This window comes from Rattus norvegicus, chromosome 1 (genome assembly GCF_021556685.1).
Source record: "Rattus norvegicus strain SHRSP/BbbUtx chromosome 1, alternate assembly SHRSP_T2T, whole genome shotgun sequence".
Taxonomy (NCBI): domain Eukaryota; kingdom Metazoa; phylum Chordata; class Mammalia; order Rodentia; family Muridae; genus Rattus; species Rattus norvegicus.
Genome location: NC_141534.1, coordinates 256224363 through 256244887, shown reverse-complemented (window position 1 = coordinate 256244887; position 20525 = coordinate 256224363). Strand labels below are relative to the sequence as shown.

Here is a 20525-nt window from a genome sequence, read left to right as displayed (position 1 = left end):
TTCTTTCTTCAGGGATTTGAAGTTCTTGTCATACAGATCTTTCACTTGCTTGGTTAGAGTCACACCAAGATATTTTATATTACTTGTGACTATTGTGAAAAGTGTTGTTTCCCTAATTTCTTTCTCAGCCCTTTTATCCTTTGAGTAAAGGAAGGCTACTGAATTGTTTGAGTTCATTTTATATCCAGCCACTTTGCTAAAGTTGTTTATCAGCTGTAGGAGCTCTCTGTTAGAAGTTTTGGGGTCACTTAGTGCCTCAACACTGGACCTAATCCTACACAGCTGACACCCCAGTTGTAGCTCGACTCCCCAGGATCAGAGGATCACAGAATCACAGGCTTACAGGAAAGACAGGCTCCAGTCAGAAGCAGGGAGGCCACAAAACACCAGAGATAACCAGATGGCCAGAGGCAAGCACAAGAGCATAAGCAACAGATACCAATTTGACTTGGCAACATCAGAACCCAGTTCTCCCACCACAGCAAGTCCTGGATACCACAACACACCTATGAAGCAAGATTCTGATCTAAACTCTCATTTTATGAAGATGATAAAGGACTTTAAGAAGGACACAGATGGGCTGGAGAGATGGCTCAGCCGTTAAAGGCTAGGCTCACAACCAAAAATATAAGAAGGACACAGATAACTCCCTTAAAGAAATACAGAAGAGCACAAGTAAACAAGTAGAACCCCCTTAAAGAGGAAACACATAAATCCCTTAAAGAAATAGAGGTGAACACCATCAAACAGGTGAAGGAATTTAACAAGACCGTCTAGGATTTAAAAATATAAATAGAATCATTAAAGAAAACTCTAAGGGAGACAGTCCTGGAGAGAGAAGAGGAGTCACAGATGCAAGCATCACCAACAGAATACAAGAGATAGAAGAGAGAACCTCAGTGGCAGAAGATGAGTAAAGGACATTGAAGTATGCCCAGAGTGCCGTGGACGCAACAGGCAAGGACAGTGACCAGGAAAATGACAGGGCAAGCTTTCAGAAAACACTACTTGAGTTTATGTTTTACACATATAAGTTGGTGTCTGGGGCTGGAGAGATGGCTCAGCGGTTAAGAGCACCGACTGCTCTTCCAGAGGTCCTGAGTTCAAATCCCAGCAACCACATGATGGCTCACAACCATCTGTAATGGGATCCGATGCCCTCTTCTGGTGTGTCTGGAGACAGCTACAGTGTACTTATATATAATAAATGAATAAGTTGGTGTCTGCCAACTTCCAAGTAGAGAGAGACAAGCAATACAAACTCACACAGGATTTTAAAGGCTTGCAAGACGTAGGCTATTGCAAGGGAGTCAAGTTTGATGGTGGAAAGGCAGCACAGTCTGGGTCCTGGAAGGTCCCTGCTAGGTAAAGGATTCTGGACTTGGGAGAGTGAAGAGTTAAGCGTTCGCACAGTGGAAAGATATTCAGGGAGCATGGTCGAGTAGGTGGAAGTGGAGCCCTGGACACAAGATAGGTGGCAGGCGGTTGCCATGATCCAGGTAAGGCTGAATCAGAACAAAGTAAATAGTCTTGATGGGGAGGGTAAGGGACACCAGTGAATACCTCCAGGCAGACTACACAGAGGGTTTAGGGGCTGGAATGGTGTCAGTGTTTTTGACTGGCAACCGGGGGTGCCCTTTTCCCAGAGGATCAGCTGTAGAGGGAAAGGTGGCACCTTCAAATTTCAACAGATCGCCACTGACGTCCCGGAAGAACAAGCAAAAGAGAAAACATCTCACCCACACAGTAAGCTGCAGAGTTCACACACACAGCACTCCACAGTTTATACAAAACCACTGTGGAAACAGAGGTAGACTGACACAGGCGGTGTGGGGGCGGAGTGCTGGGGACTGCTATCTGGGGAAGAGAAAGCTGTTTAGAGAGAGCCTTGAAAACCCAAGCTTGGAGTCCAAGCTGGGTGAAAAACAAAACAAAATAAAATAAAACAAAAAACCAGGATGTCACACACTGAGCACATTGAACATCCTTACAGGTCAGGAATTAGGTCATAGACAACTTTATTATGCCCTGTGCCTGCTACAAAAAGGGACAGAACTCTAAAAAAAAATAACCCCTGAACACCCTTCAACAACCCTTCCTGAACCATCACTCCCAACCCCGCCCCCCGCAAAAAACCCTAAATGATGTGAACCCATTCATTCATTGGGAGACTAGAGACTGCTTTTTCCACAGTTGACTGTGGCTGTATCTATGGCTTATAAATACCACACATGCAGGGCTCTCCGTTGGTCTGTTCTCGGTGGAAAATGGCACCACGTGCCTTTGGCTCGCAGTGCAGTGTCCACAGTTGTGGAATGCATGGTGGACTACTCCATCACCGAGTATGAGACGCAGACTAGACCAGACGCTTCACGATGTTGCTGCTGTAGCCATTTCTCTGTCTGCCATTTACTGGGCACCTGGTACATGCCAGGCTCCACAAAGGGCCTTACACCCATCGTCTTGTGATTGACAGGACAACCCAGGAGGGAGGGGCTGTATTTTCCCATGCTATGCAGAAGGAAACTGAAGTCTAGAGAAGTAGTTTTCCCCAAGGTCAAACGACCCAAGAGAGGAAGTGAAGTTAGATTTCAAATCCAACCTTTGACCCTTGATGTTCATGTTTCTCTTCTAGGGGATTTGAGGTACATTGTGGGACCAGGAGCTTCAAAGCACACACTCTCATACTGTGGGATTCAGTGGAAACTGTCCCAACTTCAACCCTAATAATCCGATAACGAGGAATATTTCCTACAGAAAGTCGGGGGTTCCCTCTCCCACAGAACAGGGGCCATCTACTTAACATGAGTGAAAAGCTACCAACATATTTCCCAGACAGGTGAGAGTCTTCCTAGAGGAAGAATTTGGGTTATCTGGGCGCCACTAGGCCACACCCCCACTGGTGACAGTAGATACTGTCATAGCCCAAGTGCAAGTGTATGATAGTGGTTAGCTCTGGATCCTTGCCTTTACCGTGTAGGATGACAAGACCACACCAGAAAATTGTGACATTTTATCAGCAGGTAGACGGTAACATTCAGGGGTACACCTTGGGCCCGCCCTGGGGGTCATCTCTGAGCTACACTGGTCAGGTTGTATGCTGTTCACACAACAGATCCAAGAGGGAAGTGTTACCTGTATGGGTGGGTTGTAGAGCACAGTATTAGCTAAGGGCAGAGCATCAGGATACAGGGGAAGTCAGGGAGCGAACCTGTTTGTGCATCCACTCAACAAACGGCACACACAACGGGGTTCCTGGGGGGAGCTGGGGGCAGTGCCACTGGCAGAAACAGTGGGCCAGTCAAACCTGTGCTCCGTCCTATCACCTTCCAGCTCCATAGTGAGGACACGAGGTTAAGGCATGCGCACTACGGATAGGAGGCTGACGCAGCAGGATCTGGAGCAAGGGTTGTACTCCGCGGGGAAGCAGCGTTCAGGCAATGATGGCTGCTTGGAAGGAAAAGGTTTTGTGATGGAGGGAGAGAGGCAGGTGAATCTCTGTGCACCTGAGGGGAGCCAGGACTACACAGTGAAGCCCTGTCATGTGTGTGTGTGTGTGTGTGTGTGTGTGTGTGTGTGTGTGTGTGTACGAGTGTGCCTCTGTGTGTGCTTGTGCGTGTGTGCATGTGTGTATGTGTGTGAGTGCCTTGGTGCATGTGTGTGTGGGATGGGGTTCGAGGTCAGTGAGATGGCCCAGTGGGTGAAGATGCTTACTGCCAAGACTAATGATTTGCTTTTGATGCCAAAATACATCCAGTGCAGGGAGAGAACCAACTCCTACAAGCTGTCCTGTGACCTCATGTGACATGCAAGCATCTAAATTCTAAAGGATATGTATTAGAACATTTCTGGTTGTACAACCACCACCATTGCTATACCTGGTCTTAGAACTTCTCACGACCCTAAAAGGAAATCTTGTGTCTGGTTACAGTCACTGCTCACTCCCGTGCCTAGCCATGGGTAATCTCTAATCAACCACCCATTTCCCTACACTGATGTTGGCCTTTTGGAAACAGCTCATGTGAAAGAACTCAAACAAGATGGAGCCTTTCTCATCCAGCCTCTCTCTGAGGTACAGCACTTAACGCACATCCACAGCACACAAGGTGCCAGAACTTTGTTCCTTTCTACTGTCTAACAACATCCAATAGTGTGACGCGTTGAACTGTTTCCACTGAGCAGGGCAACTGTTCGCTTTCACGCAGGTCTCCTTTCTCGTGGGTAAATAACTAGGAGTAGAACTGTTGGGCTCGACAGAAAGTGCATGTTTAGCCTTCGAGAGACGTTTGAACTGTTTTCTTTTCTTTTTTTTAACTGTGTGGATATGAGCTCACATGGAAGTCATATCTTTTTTTTTTTTTTATTTCATGTGTATGAGCACACTGTAGCTGTCTTCAGACACACTGGAAGAGGGCATCGGATCCCATGACAGATGGTTGTGAGCCACCATATGGCTGCTGGGAATTGAACTCAGGACCTCTGGAAGATCAGTCAGTGGTTTTTTTTTTTTTTTTTTTTTTTGGTTCTTTTTTTTCGGAGCTGGGGACCGAACCCAGGGCCTTGCGCTTCCTAGGCAAGCGCTCTACCACTGAGCTAAATCCCCAACCCCCAGTCAGTGCTCTTAACCACCGAGCCATCTCTCCAGCCTGAACTGTTTTCTACAATGGCCGCACTACCTGATTTTTCCCATGAGCACTGTGCGAGGGCCCTGCTGTCACACCGGTTTCCCTGAGCATCCCTCTATATTATGGTTCTTTTAGGGGAAATGAAGTGATATCTCACTTGGTCTTAACTTGGATTTTCATAACGAATACTGAACTTTTTGAAAAGCTGACCATTTGTACCTTGGTAAAATGTCTGATCTCTTGACTATTTTTTACTAGTGTGTACTTAGTGTATGAAACAATGGGGGCTGGGAGGAGAGTATGAAAATTTCATACATACAGTATTTTAATTGTATTTAACTGCCCACACTCATCTACCTCCAGCTAGTTCCCTTCCTGTTCTCTAATAACCTCCTTCTATTTAACATCTTTTTAAAAGATTCCCTACATGACTTAAAAGAAAAACCATATAACTGACTTTCTCGCTTAAACATCGTTCCATTCCTTTCTCGAAAGCCATAACATTTCATTCTTTATGGCTGAATAATATTCCACTGTGTGGATGCAGGCCACATTTTTATCCATCCATCCATTGCTGAGCACCTCAGCTAGCTCCAGAACATGACTATTGCGAACAGAGCCGTAGACACAGGTGTAAAGGTTTCACTGAGCTGTGCTGAAACCCTTACAACTTACAAAACCCTTTGTGCATACATCCAAGAGTGTGAGGGCTAAGTCATGCGGCAGTCCTATTTTTAATTTAAATTTAAATTTAATTAAATTAATTTAATTTAAAACAACACCACCAACAACCCATACTCGCTTCCATAAAGGCCGGGCATTAACTGACATTTCTCTGGGTCATCACCAGCATTTGCTGCTCTCCTGATGTTGGTCATTCTGGCTGGTGTGAGACCGGCTTTCAACCTTGTTTTCATCTGTATTTTCCTCATGATTAGAGATGTTGTCCATCTGGATTTGAAAGGCAGCTCGACTCCTTCACTCGTTGGTTGGGCCGTCTGTTCTTGTGCTTAGTTTTGCTGTTGCTGATGTTTGAATCCCATGTGTACGGGTGTTTTGTGCCCATGTCTGTAACTGGTATTTGTGGAGGCCAGAGGAGGCTGTCAGGTTCCCCAGAACTGGAGTCACAGGCAGTTGTGAGCTGCCGTGTGAGTGTAGAACCGAAGCCTGGGTCCTCTGGAGAGCAGCTTTGCTCCACTGCTAACCCCCCCTCGCTCCTCTTTAGGCTTTTTTTTTTTTTTTTTTTTTTTTTGAGACAAGGTCTAATGGGATAGCCCTGGCCGGCCTGGAAGACCAGGCTGACTTCACACTTACAGCAATCCTCCAGCCTCTTCGTGCTAGAATTATAAGTGAGTGCCAGTGCATTCCAGCTTCTTTAAATTCTGGATATTAATCCTCTATTGGATGAATATCAGGCAGACGTTTCCTCCTGTTCAGTAGGCTATACGCTGCTGTGCAGAAACGTTTTAGTTTCTGGAATCACAACTGCCAAGTCTCATTCTAATTTCCTGAGCTATCAGAGTGCTACTCCGAAAGCCATTTTCTTATGCCGGCGCCGAACTTCCTATCATTTGCTACAAATTATTTATTACTGACGGACACATTATCAAATGTGTGATTTCTAATTGTTGGCTCCAAGCAGACGCCTCTTTTTCTCAATTGGTCTTGTTTATCTTTAAGATCTTTGAGCGGGGAAGACAGAGTGGTGCTTCAGAACGGGGCCGGGGACAGGGATTGAAGGGGGCGGACAGATCCTTTTGTAAGTTGTAACAAGCACATGCCAAGTCTCTTAAAAACCCCTGGGAATCAAAGGGTTAGAAGCAGCTGTTTCTTGAAGCCTGTTTACAGTCCAGTTAATCAGTAAGCCAGAATCAGAGAGCTTCCCAAAGTGGAGATGCGCAGAACCCTTCCAAAAGGTTTTCCAGGTTTAGGAGGGGAAGGGAAATGAGTCCGGAGGGCAACGTGGCTATCCCGGGGCCACAGAAATAATTCCCAGTGTAGCAGAGGCGGGTCCCCAGCCTCCTGCAGGTGCGGCGGGTGCGAGGCGGCTACTCTGGATCCCAACAGGCAAAGGATTGCTTGGAGAGAGCGGGAAGGCACATTTTAGAGCCGCTTAGAAGCTCCTCGAGATGCCAGACCTGCCCTCAGCCTTCCTGCCCCTCCTCCTCCTCTCCAAGTTTGTTACCCCGGTGACCTTTCGTCACCACCGCTACGACGACCTCGTGCGGACGCTGTACAAGGTGCACAACCAATGCCCGGACATCACGCGGCTCTACAACATCGGGCGCAGCGTGAAGGGGAGGTACCTCTACGTGCTGGAGTTTAGCGACTATCCTGGGACCCATGAACCCTGTAAGTCTCGAGTTGTTCTGGGGGGTGTTGGGCCAAGAACTCCTTTCCTCTACAAACCCAGAGATCGAGGTCGCAGCAACAGTGGAGTTCTCTATATACAAATACATTACCTCTTCCTCCGCCGAGAAGGCAGCTGGCACCACTTGGTTCTCAAGCTTCCCTAGCCCCTGGGGAGCTGCCACTCCAGCATATTCCTCTTTTCTAGTTCTGTTTGCTCAAAACTCCATGGGTAAAGGGTGTCTTCTTCCTGTTCCCTCCACCCTCCCCTCTTTTCCCTCACACCCTGGGTCTTTTTCTCTCACTCCCGCTATCAAAATCCAACGACTTGGGAACATAGCAGAATGTCCTAGTTCTCCTGAGGGACCAGGTAGATCCCTTCCAGAAACAACGTGGTGTCCTAGAGAGAGTTTGGGGAATTGGGATATTGGCTTGCTTTCTTGTTAGTTTGCTTCTGTTACCAAAGCAATCTGTGTTCACTTCAAAAATTAGTTCATGACCAGCCTGGAAATATTAAAAAAAAAAAAAAATCTCGGGGTTGAGGATTTAGCTCAGTGGTAGAGCGCTTGCCTAGCAAGCGCAAGGCCCTGGGTTCGGTCCCCGGCTCCAAAAAAAAAAAAAAAAAAAAAAAATCTCAAAACAACCAATCAGCTGACAGAAGCACTCACAGAGACCTAGCATTTACATCGGTCGACGTCTGTCCCTTCGGTCACATTATCCATCCTACATCTCAAATGTAAAAGGGAATCCCGCTGTCACTTTTTCTTAGTTCTTCGTCTGTGTAGTCAACACAGCTCTCTGGCATCTTTCTTGGTTGCGTAACGAGCAGTTACCTTGTCTCGTCAGCTGCTCAAATATTGATGAACGCCGACGCTCTTGTTGCTTTGTTTGTAGCAGTGGTGACATAGTTAAGTGACACGTCTTATTTCAGACCCTCCCTCAGAGGGTCAACGGCAAAGCTCTTTCCCTCCGGTATCCCAACTGCACTCCGTCCTTCATTATACTCTGCCTTGAATCATTGCACAAAGCTCCCAATGGTCTCCTAGCTAAACCCACCAACTTGCCCAAAAGAGGCCAGAATCATTTCTCTCAATACTAATAGTCTTCTTGCTCTCTTGCTTTAAAGGTTCAATGTGGTATTGACCACGAGAGCTTCTAAATTTTATAGAGCTTGCTCAAGAAGAGCCACGTGATTCCCCTGGGGTTAGAGCCTTGCATAACAGTACCTGCCTTCCGCTTAAGGCTGTTGATGAACTTTGTGAGGTTCTAGTCCACGCCCCTTCTTGGTGCCCCCCCCCCCCCCCCCCCCCCCCCGTGCTTCCAGCCTTCCAGCACTCAGGGTCTTCCTTGAGGCTATGGCAGACAGGGCGGGCTTTTCCCCTGAGTTAGCACTTCTTCCATTTGCTCCTTACATTCCTTCATTCTACAAATATTTACCCATCGCCTACTAGAACTTTTGATGGGGCTGGAGAGATGGCTCAGCAGTTAGGAGAGCATTTGCTGTTCTTACAGAGGCCCCAAGTTGGGCTCCAAGCACCCAGCAGCTCACAAACACCTGAAACTCCAGCTCAAGTGGGTCTGGTACCCTCTGAAGGGCTCTACGGACCATGCAGACACATGTACATAGAATTATATGGTAAACCACAAGGGGAGAGAGAGAGAAAAAAAGATCCTTATAAAGAAAGAACTTGGGGACTGGAGAGATGGCACAGTGGTTAAGAGCACTGACTTCCAGAGGTCCTGAGTTCAATTCCCATGTGGTTACATGGTGGCTCACAACCATCTGTAATGAGATCTGATGCCCTCTTCTGGTGTGTCTGAAGACAGCAATAGTGTACCCACATACATGAAATAAATAAATTAATCTTAAAGAAAGAAAGGAAGGAAGGAAGGAAGAAAGAAAGAAAGAAAGACAGACAGACAGACAGACCTTTCAGGCAGGCGTGCTGACACTTCAATAGGCTTTGGGAGGACAACAAAGAGTAATTCAGACTTTGCCCTAATAAGGCTGAATTATAGCAGAATGAATATATATATATATATATATATATATATATATATATATATATATATATTTTGCAGACCAGCAATGAATGGGGCAGTAGGTATGTCAGATGGAGTGAGTGCTATAGGAAGAGCTTAAACTGGAAGGAGAGATGGGCGTCCTGTGCTACAATCCACAGGTTAGCAGAAGAGGCCACTCTCTCCCAAAGGTTCCTCTGCCTCAAGTGGTGTTGAGCAGAGATCTGAAGGGTCTCTGAGATCTGACAGGCTAAGGAAAAAGAGAATGCAGTTCCCCAGTAGGCAGAGGGCGATTAGCATATGTAGTTCCAGCAGAGGCACTGAGATCCGAGCCAAATGGTTGAGAGCATTGAGCTCACTTGGGAGTGAGAATCAGGTGGAGCCACCTCGGTCTTTACTTTGAGCTAAGAGAGACTCCGACTGAAGAGTTTTAAAGATGCTCGGGATGGAGGCCAACAAAGGGGCTCCACCCGGCTGCTTTTAGCAGGTGAATGGAGTTTTAAGGAACCGCTATCACACTCCGTGACTGATCTGTGCTGACTTCTACCGAAAGAGCTGAAGAGCTGGGACAAAGATAAACGCTGTCCACAAAGCCCAAAGATTCCATGTCGGGGGCCCTTCCACGCCCTTTACAGAAAAGTTTTTATCCACTCCCCCCTGATGTTAATGATCCACTCAGATGCAGGGAGACTGCATGGGAGACGTTTTATAACGACGTAGGTTTGAGGGTGCGGGAGCTCCAGCCAAAAGAACCGCTGGCAATGCTTATTACAAGACAGCCGTCTCCTGTCTCTATTGTTTAAAAGCAGAGGGTTCGCTAGTGAACACTCACTGAACACAGCCCAACGCTGGGGGAAATAGGCCAGCGACTCCTGCACCTGAGTCTCACAGGTGCATTGGACCTTGCATTGGACAGCCTCGAGAATAGAGGGAACTAAAGAGATTTCCCAAATTTTATTTTACCAAAGACAAACACCTAGATAACCTAATTACTAGCACCAACATTTCCTTAAAAAGAAAGCTGAGGAATGGACTGGAAGTGTGCTGCATGCCTTTATTCTCAGCCCTCAGCAAGCAGAAGGAATTTTGTGAGACCACACTGGTCTAGACAACAAGTTCCAGAACAGTCTGGGGCTGCTGAGAGAGACCCTTTTATATACCTGCATGGTATTTCCTAAAGCATGATCCTTGTGGGAAAGCATTCATTAGAGAGGCTTCTTGTGATGAGTTACTCTGAAGATAAATAATGATGAGGTTTTCTTTATTTCTTTCCTTCTTACTTTCTTTCTTTCTTTTCTTTTTTCGGAGCTGGGGACCGAACCCAGGGCCTTGTGCTTCCTAGGCAAGCGCTCTACCACTGAGCTAAATCCCCAACCCCCCCTTTTTTTTTTTCCTTTCTAAAGATATGCTAAGGTCATCTACTCAGCTAATGCTGGGTCCCGTTGAGGAAATAAGCCATGAGCATACATAGGTAGAGTCCAGAACAGTAAGTACCATGAAAGGAAAGCCACAGAGACTCCCTCCTAACCAGAAGAGCTCAGACTTAGTTTGAACTGGACCAGCAAGGACAGCAAGGAAATAGGGAGACGAAGAGGAAGAGAATCAACAACCAGAGAAGCAGACATATGCTGTGTAGAAAAGAGGGCAGCGCCGGAAGAGCTTTTGTTGAAAGGGGAGCACAGCTTCTCACATTTAGTGACCCTAGAACAGCAGTTCTTAACACGTGGGCCAAAACCCCTTTGGGATCGCCTATAGGACATCCCATATTTGCATTATGATTCATAACAGTAGTAAGATGTGAAGGAAAGATAAAATAAGTTTATGGCTGTGGGTCATGAGGAAATGTATTAAAGGGTCAAGGCATTAGGAAGCTGAGAACCATTGAGCTAGAGGCTTTTACAGAGCCCCCCATCTGACATCCGTTGACAGTTAGTGTGGCCAAAGGGAGAGTAAAGCCCAGGCAGAAGTAGATTCCTTTCTCTCTCATGCCTCAAGACATGCCTTTCCGACTATCAGAGCCCCAAATGCCAAACAACTTACATCTTCAACTGGAAAGATTTTACCAGGACCAAGAGCAGTTTTGGGGGAAAAGCCATTGTTCAGGAAGATTGGGGTGATGGGTGTGTCTTTGCGCATGCACTCTTCTGGGTGGGACTGAGTGCTCTCTGCGCATTGATGTCTACTTTGCCAGGCAGCCTCAGACAAGTTACTTAGCATCCAGCCCTCACCTCTTCACTCTGAGGCTATGGGACCTACTCCACAAGTTTTCTGTTAGGATTAGCAATACCGGGGCTGGAGAGACGGCTCAGCGGTTAAGAGCCCTGACTGCTCTTCCAGAGGTCCTGAGTTCAATTCCCAGCAACCACATGGTGACTCGCAACCATCTGTAAAGAGATCCGATGCCCTCTTCTGGTGTATCTGAAGACAGCTACAGTGTACTTATGTATAATAAATGAATAAATCTTAAAAAAAATAAAAAAGATTAGCAATACCGAACCTCAACGGCTAGTATACTTGGGGTTCAATAAATGATGGCCATTATTATCCTGGTCATGGATTTCTATAAAATTTCCAATTACAATTTATTAGGAAGGGGATCGGTAGGAAATACCTAATCAAAGCCTGAGATTGCCTTTCCATTTTGGGTTAGGGATTGGGGGTGGGGTGAGTTGGGGGACGGGATGCGGGGGTGGAGTGGGGTTAGACTGGATCTTTTGAGTCCCAAGTTAGTGTGGAACTCACTGTGTAGACAAAGCTGACCTTGAATCCATGGTCCTCCTGCCTGCCCCTTCAAGAGCTGGGTTTTGTTTCTGTGCCAGTGGAACCGGAAGTCAAGTACGTGGGGAACATGCACGGGAACGAGGTGCTGGGCCGCGAACTGCTGCTGCAGCTGTCGGAATTCCTCTGCGAGGAGTTCCGGAACCGGAACCAGCGCATCCTGCGCCTCATCCAGGACACCCGCATTCACATCCTTCCATCCATGAACCCTGACGGCTACGAGGTGGCTGCTGCCCAGGTACGCGATCCGAGGGAGATCTGTGAAAAAACTAACGACATCTTATGAAACGAGTGCCAGTAGGCAGTGCGTCGTATGTTCTGTTGTAAATATCAGTTGAAGAAGAAAAGGTATAACTGCTGGGGTGCAGGAAGGGGCAAAGGCTTAAGACTGGAGAACCCTTTAGTGCTCTAGCCCTGCAGGCGGTTTAAGCGCTCAGGCAGTAAATAGACAGGCGCTGTTTGAACCCCTGATCCCAACACCAGCCCAGCTAACCTCAAGATCTTGTTATGGGAACAGATGTGGAAATTCCTCTGCAACGCCTTGTAAATGGGAAAATATACCCACCTTCCTGTACTTGTAACCGAAGAGCACAAACTTTCCCCAGATCTTGGGGGGGGGGGGGACTAATTCAATTCTAGATGATTTTTTTTTTTTTTTGGCCTATTGAGACTTTAAACGTGCTAGTCAGTGCTCCTCCACCGAACTACATTCCCCAGCCTTCTTTTCATATTTTTTTAAATTCTGAGACAGGAGCTTGAAAATTTGCCTAGGCTAGAACGCACGAAGCAGGTCTCGGGCCTAGGACCCTCCTGACTCAGGGTTCCAGGTGACTGGTTTTAGCGGTGCCGCTATGCCTAGCATCAGTTTCTGTGGAGAAAGAATCATACACCTAGGAGTTGGGATGGTTTCTAGAAGTCATGGAGGTCAGGGAAAGATTCCCTCAAATCTTGCTGGTGCATCACTCTGACCCCCATTTCGGTCCTCAGAACTCCAGATAAAAAGTTGCCATTGTTTTAAATGGACACGTTTGTGGTAATTTGTTGCAGCAGCAGTCCGGATCTGTTACACCATTTGCTCTGTTTGTGGGAACCTGGGAACCTTCCTTTAGGTGATGCTATTGTTCCTCCTCCCCTCCCTCCTTCCTTCCCTCCTCCCCTCCTCTTCCTCCTCTTCCTCTCTTTCTCCTCTTCTCACTCCTCCTGTTCTCTCCCCACTCTGCCTTCTTTTTCTTCCCCTTCCTCTCTTTTGGCTCTGCTAGAGATGAAATCCAGAAACCTCACACATTCTAAGCAAGCCTTCTGACACCAAGCCGCAGCCCCCATCCCAGAGAACCCTTCCTTACCGGCCTGACTAATGGCCAGCCGTGTACAAAATCAAAGGGTAAAGCCTGTTGCCATTAAATTGACAGTTAAGAGCTACACTGCTAAGAACAAGAAGCCGTGAGAAAGCCCCTGCCCTTGAGGAGCACACCAAACTCAAAAGTCGGCTAAACGTTTGCACTGGAGCAGAAATTATGTAGGTACCTTAAGAGCACTTTTTTTTTTTTTTTTGGTTCTTTTTTTTTTTTTTTTCCGGAGCTGGGGACCGAACCCAGGGCCTTGCGCTTCCTAGGCAAGCGCTCTACCACTGAGCTAAATCCCCAACCCCAAGAGCACTTTTTAAAATGTCATGTTCCCTGTGCAATCCAAGAATAAAATATGAGTGGGATGCCATGTAAAAAGGGAAACTCTGAGAATGACAAAGATTCTTAGAGAAAATGTGAATGGCAGTCCATCTCTGAGTTCCCAATGAGGTTTATTGGCACCCCTTCCGGGAATAGCCAACAATTTGAGCTGTACCCACTCAGTCCACAGGGCTGTAGTGGACACCAGCCCCCTTCTCCAGTGACACACAAAGTAATTTTTTAACTTTATTCATTGTGAGTGTGTTTACATACAACGGCCCAGGGGTGGAAGAGGACAACTCGTGGGAGTAGGTTCCCCTTCCACATCAGGTCATTGGTGTTGGCTGCAAGTGCTTTTACCTGCCACGTCACTGGCCTGAGATCTTATTTTAATCTATAGAGTCAACTCCATACCATCAAAAAGAGAGTTGCATTTGCTTTTTAAGTTCCCACAGACCAAACGGCAAAAAAGAATCTGCATTTAGAAGTGGACCTGCTACCCACACCAGTACAAGTTTATTGGAATTTGGAATGTAAGCAGATGTTTTCAAACAATCCAACCTTATAAAAATGTATGGCATTATGAAATAGTCACTGAAGAGACCCTAGGTATGATGTGGTGGGTATCTCAAGCATGTTAGGTCCCCAGTGACTGAGGCGTGACTGTAGCCAAGGAGACGGGACTAGCTGGCAAACCATGTCAGTGACCAATTCCACAAGTGAAATCAGCCCTATTTAAACACACACACACACACACACACACACACACACACACACAAACAGAACACAAAGTTCAGCTTTTTGCAAATATGATGGTTAGCACAGGGATCTATAAAGCTTTGACACTTGCTCCAGGAGCCCCACTCCCTCCCGCCAGCCATGGCCATCGCTCTCCAGTCAGCTGCAGGAGTCACGGGACGCCTTACGCTCAAGCCAGTGCCTGCATGCAAGAGACTTCTTTGCCATCGCATTCGTGTATGACCTATCAGAACTGCAGATGCCCACCATCCTGACTGCAGCCAGACCTGTTGGTCACAGGGTTAAAAAGAGGGAAGATGGTGTGTGCCTTTCTGCACCCGTGAGGGCTTTCCTGAATAAACCCTAATGGAACGTTTTCCTCCCTCTTGGACGTGCCTAAAGACTAACTTTCCAGCTGTAGCTATGGTTGTGAACTAAAACAGTCTTTGTTTTAAAGTGATGCATCAAAGTAGCATCCTCACAAAGATGTGCTGAGAAGTGGTAAGGTTTTCCTCACAAGCCCAAGGGGGTGGGGGGGGGGAGCGTCAATTCTCCAGGCTTCATCCTGCTGTGGTAAGACCACTGGAAACACAGTGTTCTCAGCACAAGGCTGGGACTGCTCCTTCACCGCCCGGTAGAAGTATGGGTGCTCCATGGCCTCTCTGGCGGTCAATCTTTGTTGATGGTCATAACTGCTGGAGCTTGTCAAGAAGATCTAGGGTCTCGGGGCTGACAAGGTGACTGTTCTCACTATGGATAAAGTTTTCCCTGCGCTTCTATGAATGTTGTCCCAGGATATCATTGAAGTGTGGACCTAGGTCTATGTGGTACTTCTTCAGATATCCATACAGCTCATCTGTTCCCAGAGCCTTGGCAATTCCAAGCTGGTCATAACTGTCCTGCCCATGGAAGGACGGCTCCTTTCGGAATAGCATGCTTGCTAACATACAGCCCAAGCTCCACATATCCAAGTTGTAGTCCTACACCTGATAGTCCACAAGGAGCTCTGGTCCCATGAAGTACCTCGAGGCTACTGGAACACTACTTCTGAGCAGAATGGTAGAACTCCACCAGACCCCGGTCAATCAGTCGGAGGTTTTTTCGTTGGTGATCTATCCTGACATTGTGAGGTTTCACATCCCTGAGCCTGGTTCACTTGCTGTGGAAGTAATCCAGAGCTTTAAGTAGTTCATACATATAAAACCAGATGTCAGAGTCAGTCAGGATAAGGTAGAGTTGCTTAAAATCTATGTTATTGATATATTCAAATACCAAAGCTGGTGTCCTTGACACTGGGTCCTTTACAGTGTCGATCAGCTTAATGATATTTGTTCCACCATGAAGGTTCTCCAGAATCTTAACCTCTCTCTCATTTTATCTTCTTTTTCTTCACTGGCTTGAGAATTTTTACAGCCGTCCTCTCATTGTTAGCAATGTTAATGGCCTCAAATGCTTGACCCAACCAAGTTTTGATTACCCCAGCTGAGGAGGTGGGCTCCACAGTCCCAGTACTCATGGGTCCTCAGGCTGCTCACAGCGTAGACACTGGCTTGACTAACCACGGCCGGGTTGGGGTGGGGGAGGGGAGACAGAAAGTAATTTTAATGACCTCCCCCCACAATATACACTGCACTCTGAAACATATTGCCCAGCCTGGCCTTGAACTTGTGATGTGGCAAAGCATGACCTTGAGCTTCTGAACCGCATGCCAGCATGCTGGTTTTCTGCAGTGCTGGGGACTGAATGGAGAGAGGGCTTGCTAGGCAAGCACTTTTAATAACTGAGCTAAGCCCCAGCCCTAATGGGAATCTTAACACATCTGTATTATACCATTTTGTATTTATTCATGGATGTGTCTAGCTCCTGTGTGACTATGAATTCCTATGGGGCTAGAAGAATATCTCACTTAGCCCTTTTCCCATTGTCTGAGGGCTTTGGATAGACGAAGCGTAAATGAATGGTTTTGGACTGGATGGGTGAGTGAGTGGGTGAGTGGATACACAAACAAAAGGAGATAAAACCTGGACCATAAACAGAGAAATCAAGGCATCCAGGAGTTACTCAGAAGATAAAGCTCCTAATGTTTCGTAATTAGGTTTTATTAACATATGTTAATTATACATAAGGGTTTCTTGATGTAGTTTTGTACATGTGTCTAAAGTATTGTCCTCTCTAACTTCTGCTGTTCTCCATCCCCCCCACATGTAATCACCCCTCAACTTTCATACGTTCATGCCTCTTGCTTGTGTGTATGTGACCCAGTGGTGTGACTAGTGTGGGTGAAGGGTCAATTATTGGAACATGGACGTTTTACTTGTGGCTACAGCACTGAAGAAGGTCCTCTCCACCAGTAACCATTAACTGCCAATAGCTCTTTAGGGAGGTGAGGCTTGTAAGTCCCTCCTCCCTAGCAACTATTACCTGCCTGCAAATCCTCCAAGAGGGGCGGGGTCTGGGGAATTTCGAGAAGCCCAGCCTTGAGAAGGTCTTATACAGATAACCACAGCTGCCGTGAGTTCAGTAATTCAGCATCCGCGTCGAGTCTTGGAGATAGCATTCCATGGCGCTCCTACATTCCATCACTTCCTTGGTGTCCCTGGAGCTTCAGGAGTGACACAGTTATCCTACTAAAGGCTAAGCAGTCTAAAGTCACTTATTCTTAGCACTTTGAAGTTATGAGCTATCTCCCTTGTAAAGACACTTCCCTGACCAAAGCATGAATCTGTAGACAATCATAATAGAAAAACCAGTGTTATTGATGTCCTTATAAGAAGAAAATCAGGCATAGCAGTGCACACCTGTGACCCCAACAATCAGAAAACGGAGGCAGGAGGATCAAAAGCTCATAGTCATCCTTAGCTCTATAGCCAGTTTAAGTCCAGACTGGAATGCATGAGACCTTATCTCATAAGGGAGGAAGGGAGGGCAGGGTTCGGGATAGATATATTAGTTGTGGTTAGTAACAACCTTTTCTGTTACTGTGACCAAACACCAAGACCAAGGCAACTTATAAAAGAAAACGTTCATTTGAGCCTACAGTTTCAGAGCCTTAGAGTCCACGATGCTAGAGCAAAGGCATGGTAGCAGGAGTAGCCGAGAGCTCACATCTTGGTCTCCAGGCAGAAGGCAGAGAGCATCCTGGGAATGGCTTGGGTCTTTTGGAACCTCAGACCCCACCCCCAGTGACGTACTTTCTCCAGCGAGGCCACACCTCCCCAAACTCTCCAAACAGCCACCAACTAGAAACTAAGTATTCAAATACCAGAGACTTAGAGGAACTGCCACAGAGAAGAGCGAAAAGTACAGAGGCACAGGCGCATTAGGGAGGCCAGGAAAGCTGGTGTGGTGGTTTGAATACATTCTTGTGTTTGAATGCTTGACCATAGGGAATGGCACTATTAAGAGGTGTGGCCTTACTGGAGGAGGTGTGGTCTTGTGGAGGCGGGGCTTTGAGGTCTTAAATGCTCAAGCTGCACCCAGTGTGAAACACATCCAGTCTCCTTCTGGCTGCCTTTGGATCAAGATGAAGAACTCGAGGCTCCTCGAGCACCATGTCTGCCTGGACACTGCCATGCTTCCCACCATGATGATAGTGGACTGAGCCTCTGAAACTGTAAGGCAATTAAATGTTTGCCTTCTTAAGAGTTGCCTTGGTCATGATGTCTCTTCATGAGTCAGTGAAACCCTAAGACAGCTGGAAGCAAACCTTCACGGTATACAATGTGCATCTGAAAGCTAAGGACTGGGCCAGCAAATTGGTCCAGCAGGTAAAGCCACTCACCCCGAAAGAGTGGGACCCGAGTTCAGTCCTTGGAGTCAGCATAAGGTGGGAGGTAAGAACCGACTCCACAAAGCTGTCCTCTGACCTCCATGTGCGCTCTGTGCCATGGATGCCCCCCACAATAATAAATAAATTTAAAGTCAAGGGTTGCTTAGGACTACCAGAAACTAAAGAGCACAAATCCTTCAGAGAGCATGACGGCAATGCCCTTCAAGTCCAAGAGAGAACACACACAACCTCCCGGCTTGTGGTAATTTGTTACAGCAGCCCTAAGAACCTGACATATACTGTCCGAGGCTGGATGGATAAACGAAGCGTGAAGAATCCGAAGGGTGGAGGAAGGAAAAGGGGGAAGTACCGGGACATGCTACATGGGTGAATCTCACGTGCAGAACATATGACATATGATCCCACTTACATATAACATGTACAGAGAAGACAGAATACGGTCACCCAGCACCGGGGTAAAAATAAGCTACGGCAAACGGGAACGAGCTTTATTTGTAGGGGGACAGAAATGCTCTACAATTACAGTTTATGATTTTAGAATAATCGTGGGGGCAATGGTTTTGGTCTCGCTCTGTGGGCCTACTAAAACTCATTGAATTGTATTCTTTAAGCAAGCAGTTCCTTGCAGCTCTCTTGAAAAATCTAGGAGTCACTCCTGCTAAAGCTTCTCCTGGGATCCCTTAGAACTCTGACCGACCCAACTAGGACACTGGAAACCTTAAGGCGATAGATAATACTGCCTCACTGTTTCCTAAATAAAGCCAATGTGTTGGATTGAACGAGAAATATCCCTCATATCTCATGTGTTTGAACACTTGGTTCCCCATTGGTGGTACTTTGGTGGGGGGCGGGAGGGGAAGCTATGGAACCTTTGAGTGCTTGCTGGAGGAAGTCCATTGCTGTGGGTGTGCTTCAAGAATGTAGAGCCTTCTCTATTTTCCGTTCTCTCCCACTGCTTCCTGTGTGTATTAAATGTGATCAGCCTCCTATATCTGTTACAATGCCCTGCCCTCGGAACCATCGTAATCTCACTCCTCCTTCCATATGTCCATCTGTCTGTCTGTCCATCCCTCCCTCCCACTTTGGAACCATAAGCTAAAGTAAACCGTTTTTTCCTTAGGTTGATTTTGGTCATGGTATTTTATCACGGAACTAGAATAGTAACTAGTATTTTTAAAAGTCACACCACACTCTTGAAGTATACGACTCTGTCTTTTTTTTTTTTTTCCCGGAGCTGGGGACTGAACCCAGGGCCTTGCGCTTGCTAGTCAAGTGCTCTACTGCTGAGCTAAATCCCCAACCCCTACGGCTCTGTCTTAACCACTCATCTTTCCTCTCTCCATTTCTCCTCCTAGGGCCCAAACACGTCTGGGTATCTGGTTGGTAGGAACAATGCAAATGGGGTGGACCTGAACCGAAACTTCCCGGATCTCAACACCTATTTCTACTACAATTCGAAGTATGGCGGCCCCAACCACCACCTGCCCCTCCCTGACAACTGGAAAAGTCAGGTAGGAGATGAAAAGGGTAACAGAAGCCGGTAAATCTCAGCTGAATGGCTTGCAGCGTGCCAAGCACTCTTCATAGCAACAGAACCATCAGGGATTCAGCATCCTGGCTCCACAGGCCCCTTCCTGACAGCATCCTCCAAGGGGCCATGTGGCCACTCAGCCACAGCTTGGCGGCCAACCTCTGGTCTCTTCACAGGTGGAACCAGAGACCCGGGCAGTGATCCAGTGGATTCGATCCTTAAACTTCGTTCTCTCAGCCAATATGCACGGCGGGGCTGTGGTGGCCAATTACCCATATGACAAGTCACTGGAACACAGGTTCCGAAGTCCCCATCGCACCTCCAATTCCCCCACACCGGATGACGAGCTCTTCCAGACGGTAGGTAGAATGGCAGCTTGTCCCAGAGGGGTAGTATGAGGCTCAGAGATGAAATTCATGTCAGAGACATGACCCCCATAGCAACAGGTTCACAGACAGTTACAGAAGACAGGGTCCGCTTGGGAGGGGCCGTCTAGCAAGTTCCGTTTTATTTCTGGGAATGAACCAGAATCCAGGGATGATTAAAATGTTTATTTTATAATTGCTACGATGACAAGAATTTTAAAGCTGGTGATGAGTGAGAATAACTCTGAAAGCGATCCACACTGTCCTTAAGTCAATGCAGTAGAATATGAATTTTGAGTCTAATTTACAGTTTACGAGGATATGTCTATTTTAATATGAAACAGGCTATGCAAATTAAGATCTAAGTAATAATACAAAACAATGGGGCAGAGGCTGGAGAGGTGGCTCAGCAGCTAAGAGTTCTTGCTGCTGTCACTGAGGACCCCAGTTCTGTTACCAGCATTAGTGTTGGTCAGCTCAAAACACAACAACGAGAGCCGCAGGGGACCCGACACTTCTGGTCTCCAGGGACAGCTGCACCCACATGTACACACCCATGCAACAGACACACAGAAACACACAAATAAATCTTATTTTAAAACATGAGTATAGAGCCAGGCGGTTGTGGCGCACACCTTTAGTCCCAGCACTTGGGAGGCAGAG

At 47.0% G+C, this 20525-nt stretch overlaps 1 protein-coding gene and 1 pseudogene across 1 annotated transcript in view; one reads left to right on the top strand and one right to left on the bottom strand.

The window, feature by feature from the left end:
* Positions 1–6558: 6558 nt before the first annotated feature.
* Positions 6559–20525, top strand: part of Cpn1 (carboxypeptidase N subunit 1) — a 28869-nt gene continuing 14902 nt past the window's right edge. The window contains exons 1-4 of the mRNA NM_053526.2: positions 6559–6977; positions 11816–12012; positions 19322–19477; positions 19674–19856. Coding sequence (NP_445978.1) covers positions 6755–6977; positions 11816–12012; positions 19322–19477; positions 19674–19856 — 759 coding nt within the window. The 5' untranslated portion in view covers positions 6559–6754. The remainder of the gene's footprint in view (positions 6978–11815; positions 12013–19321; positions 19478–19673; positions 19857–20525) is intronic.
* Csnk2a1-ps2 (casein kinase 2 alpha 1, pseudogene 2) lies at positions 14655–15750 on the bottom strand (annotated as a pseudogene).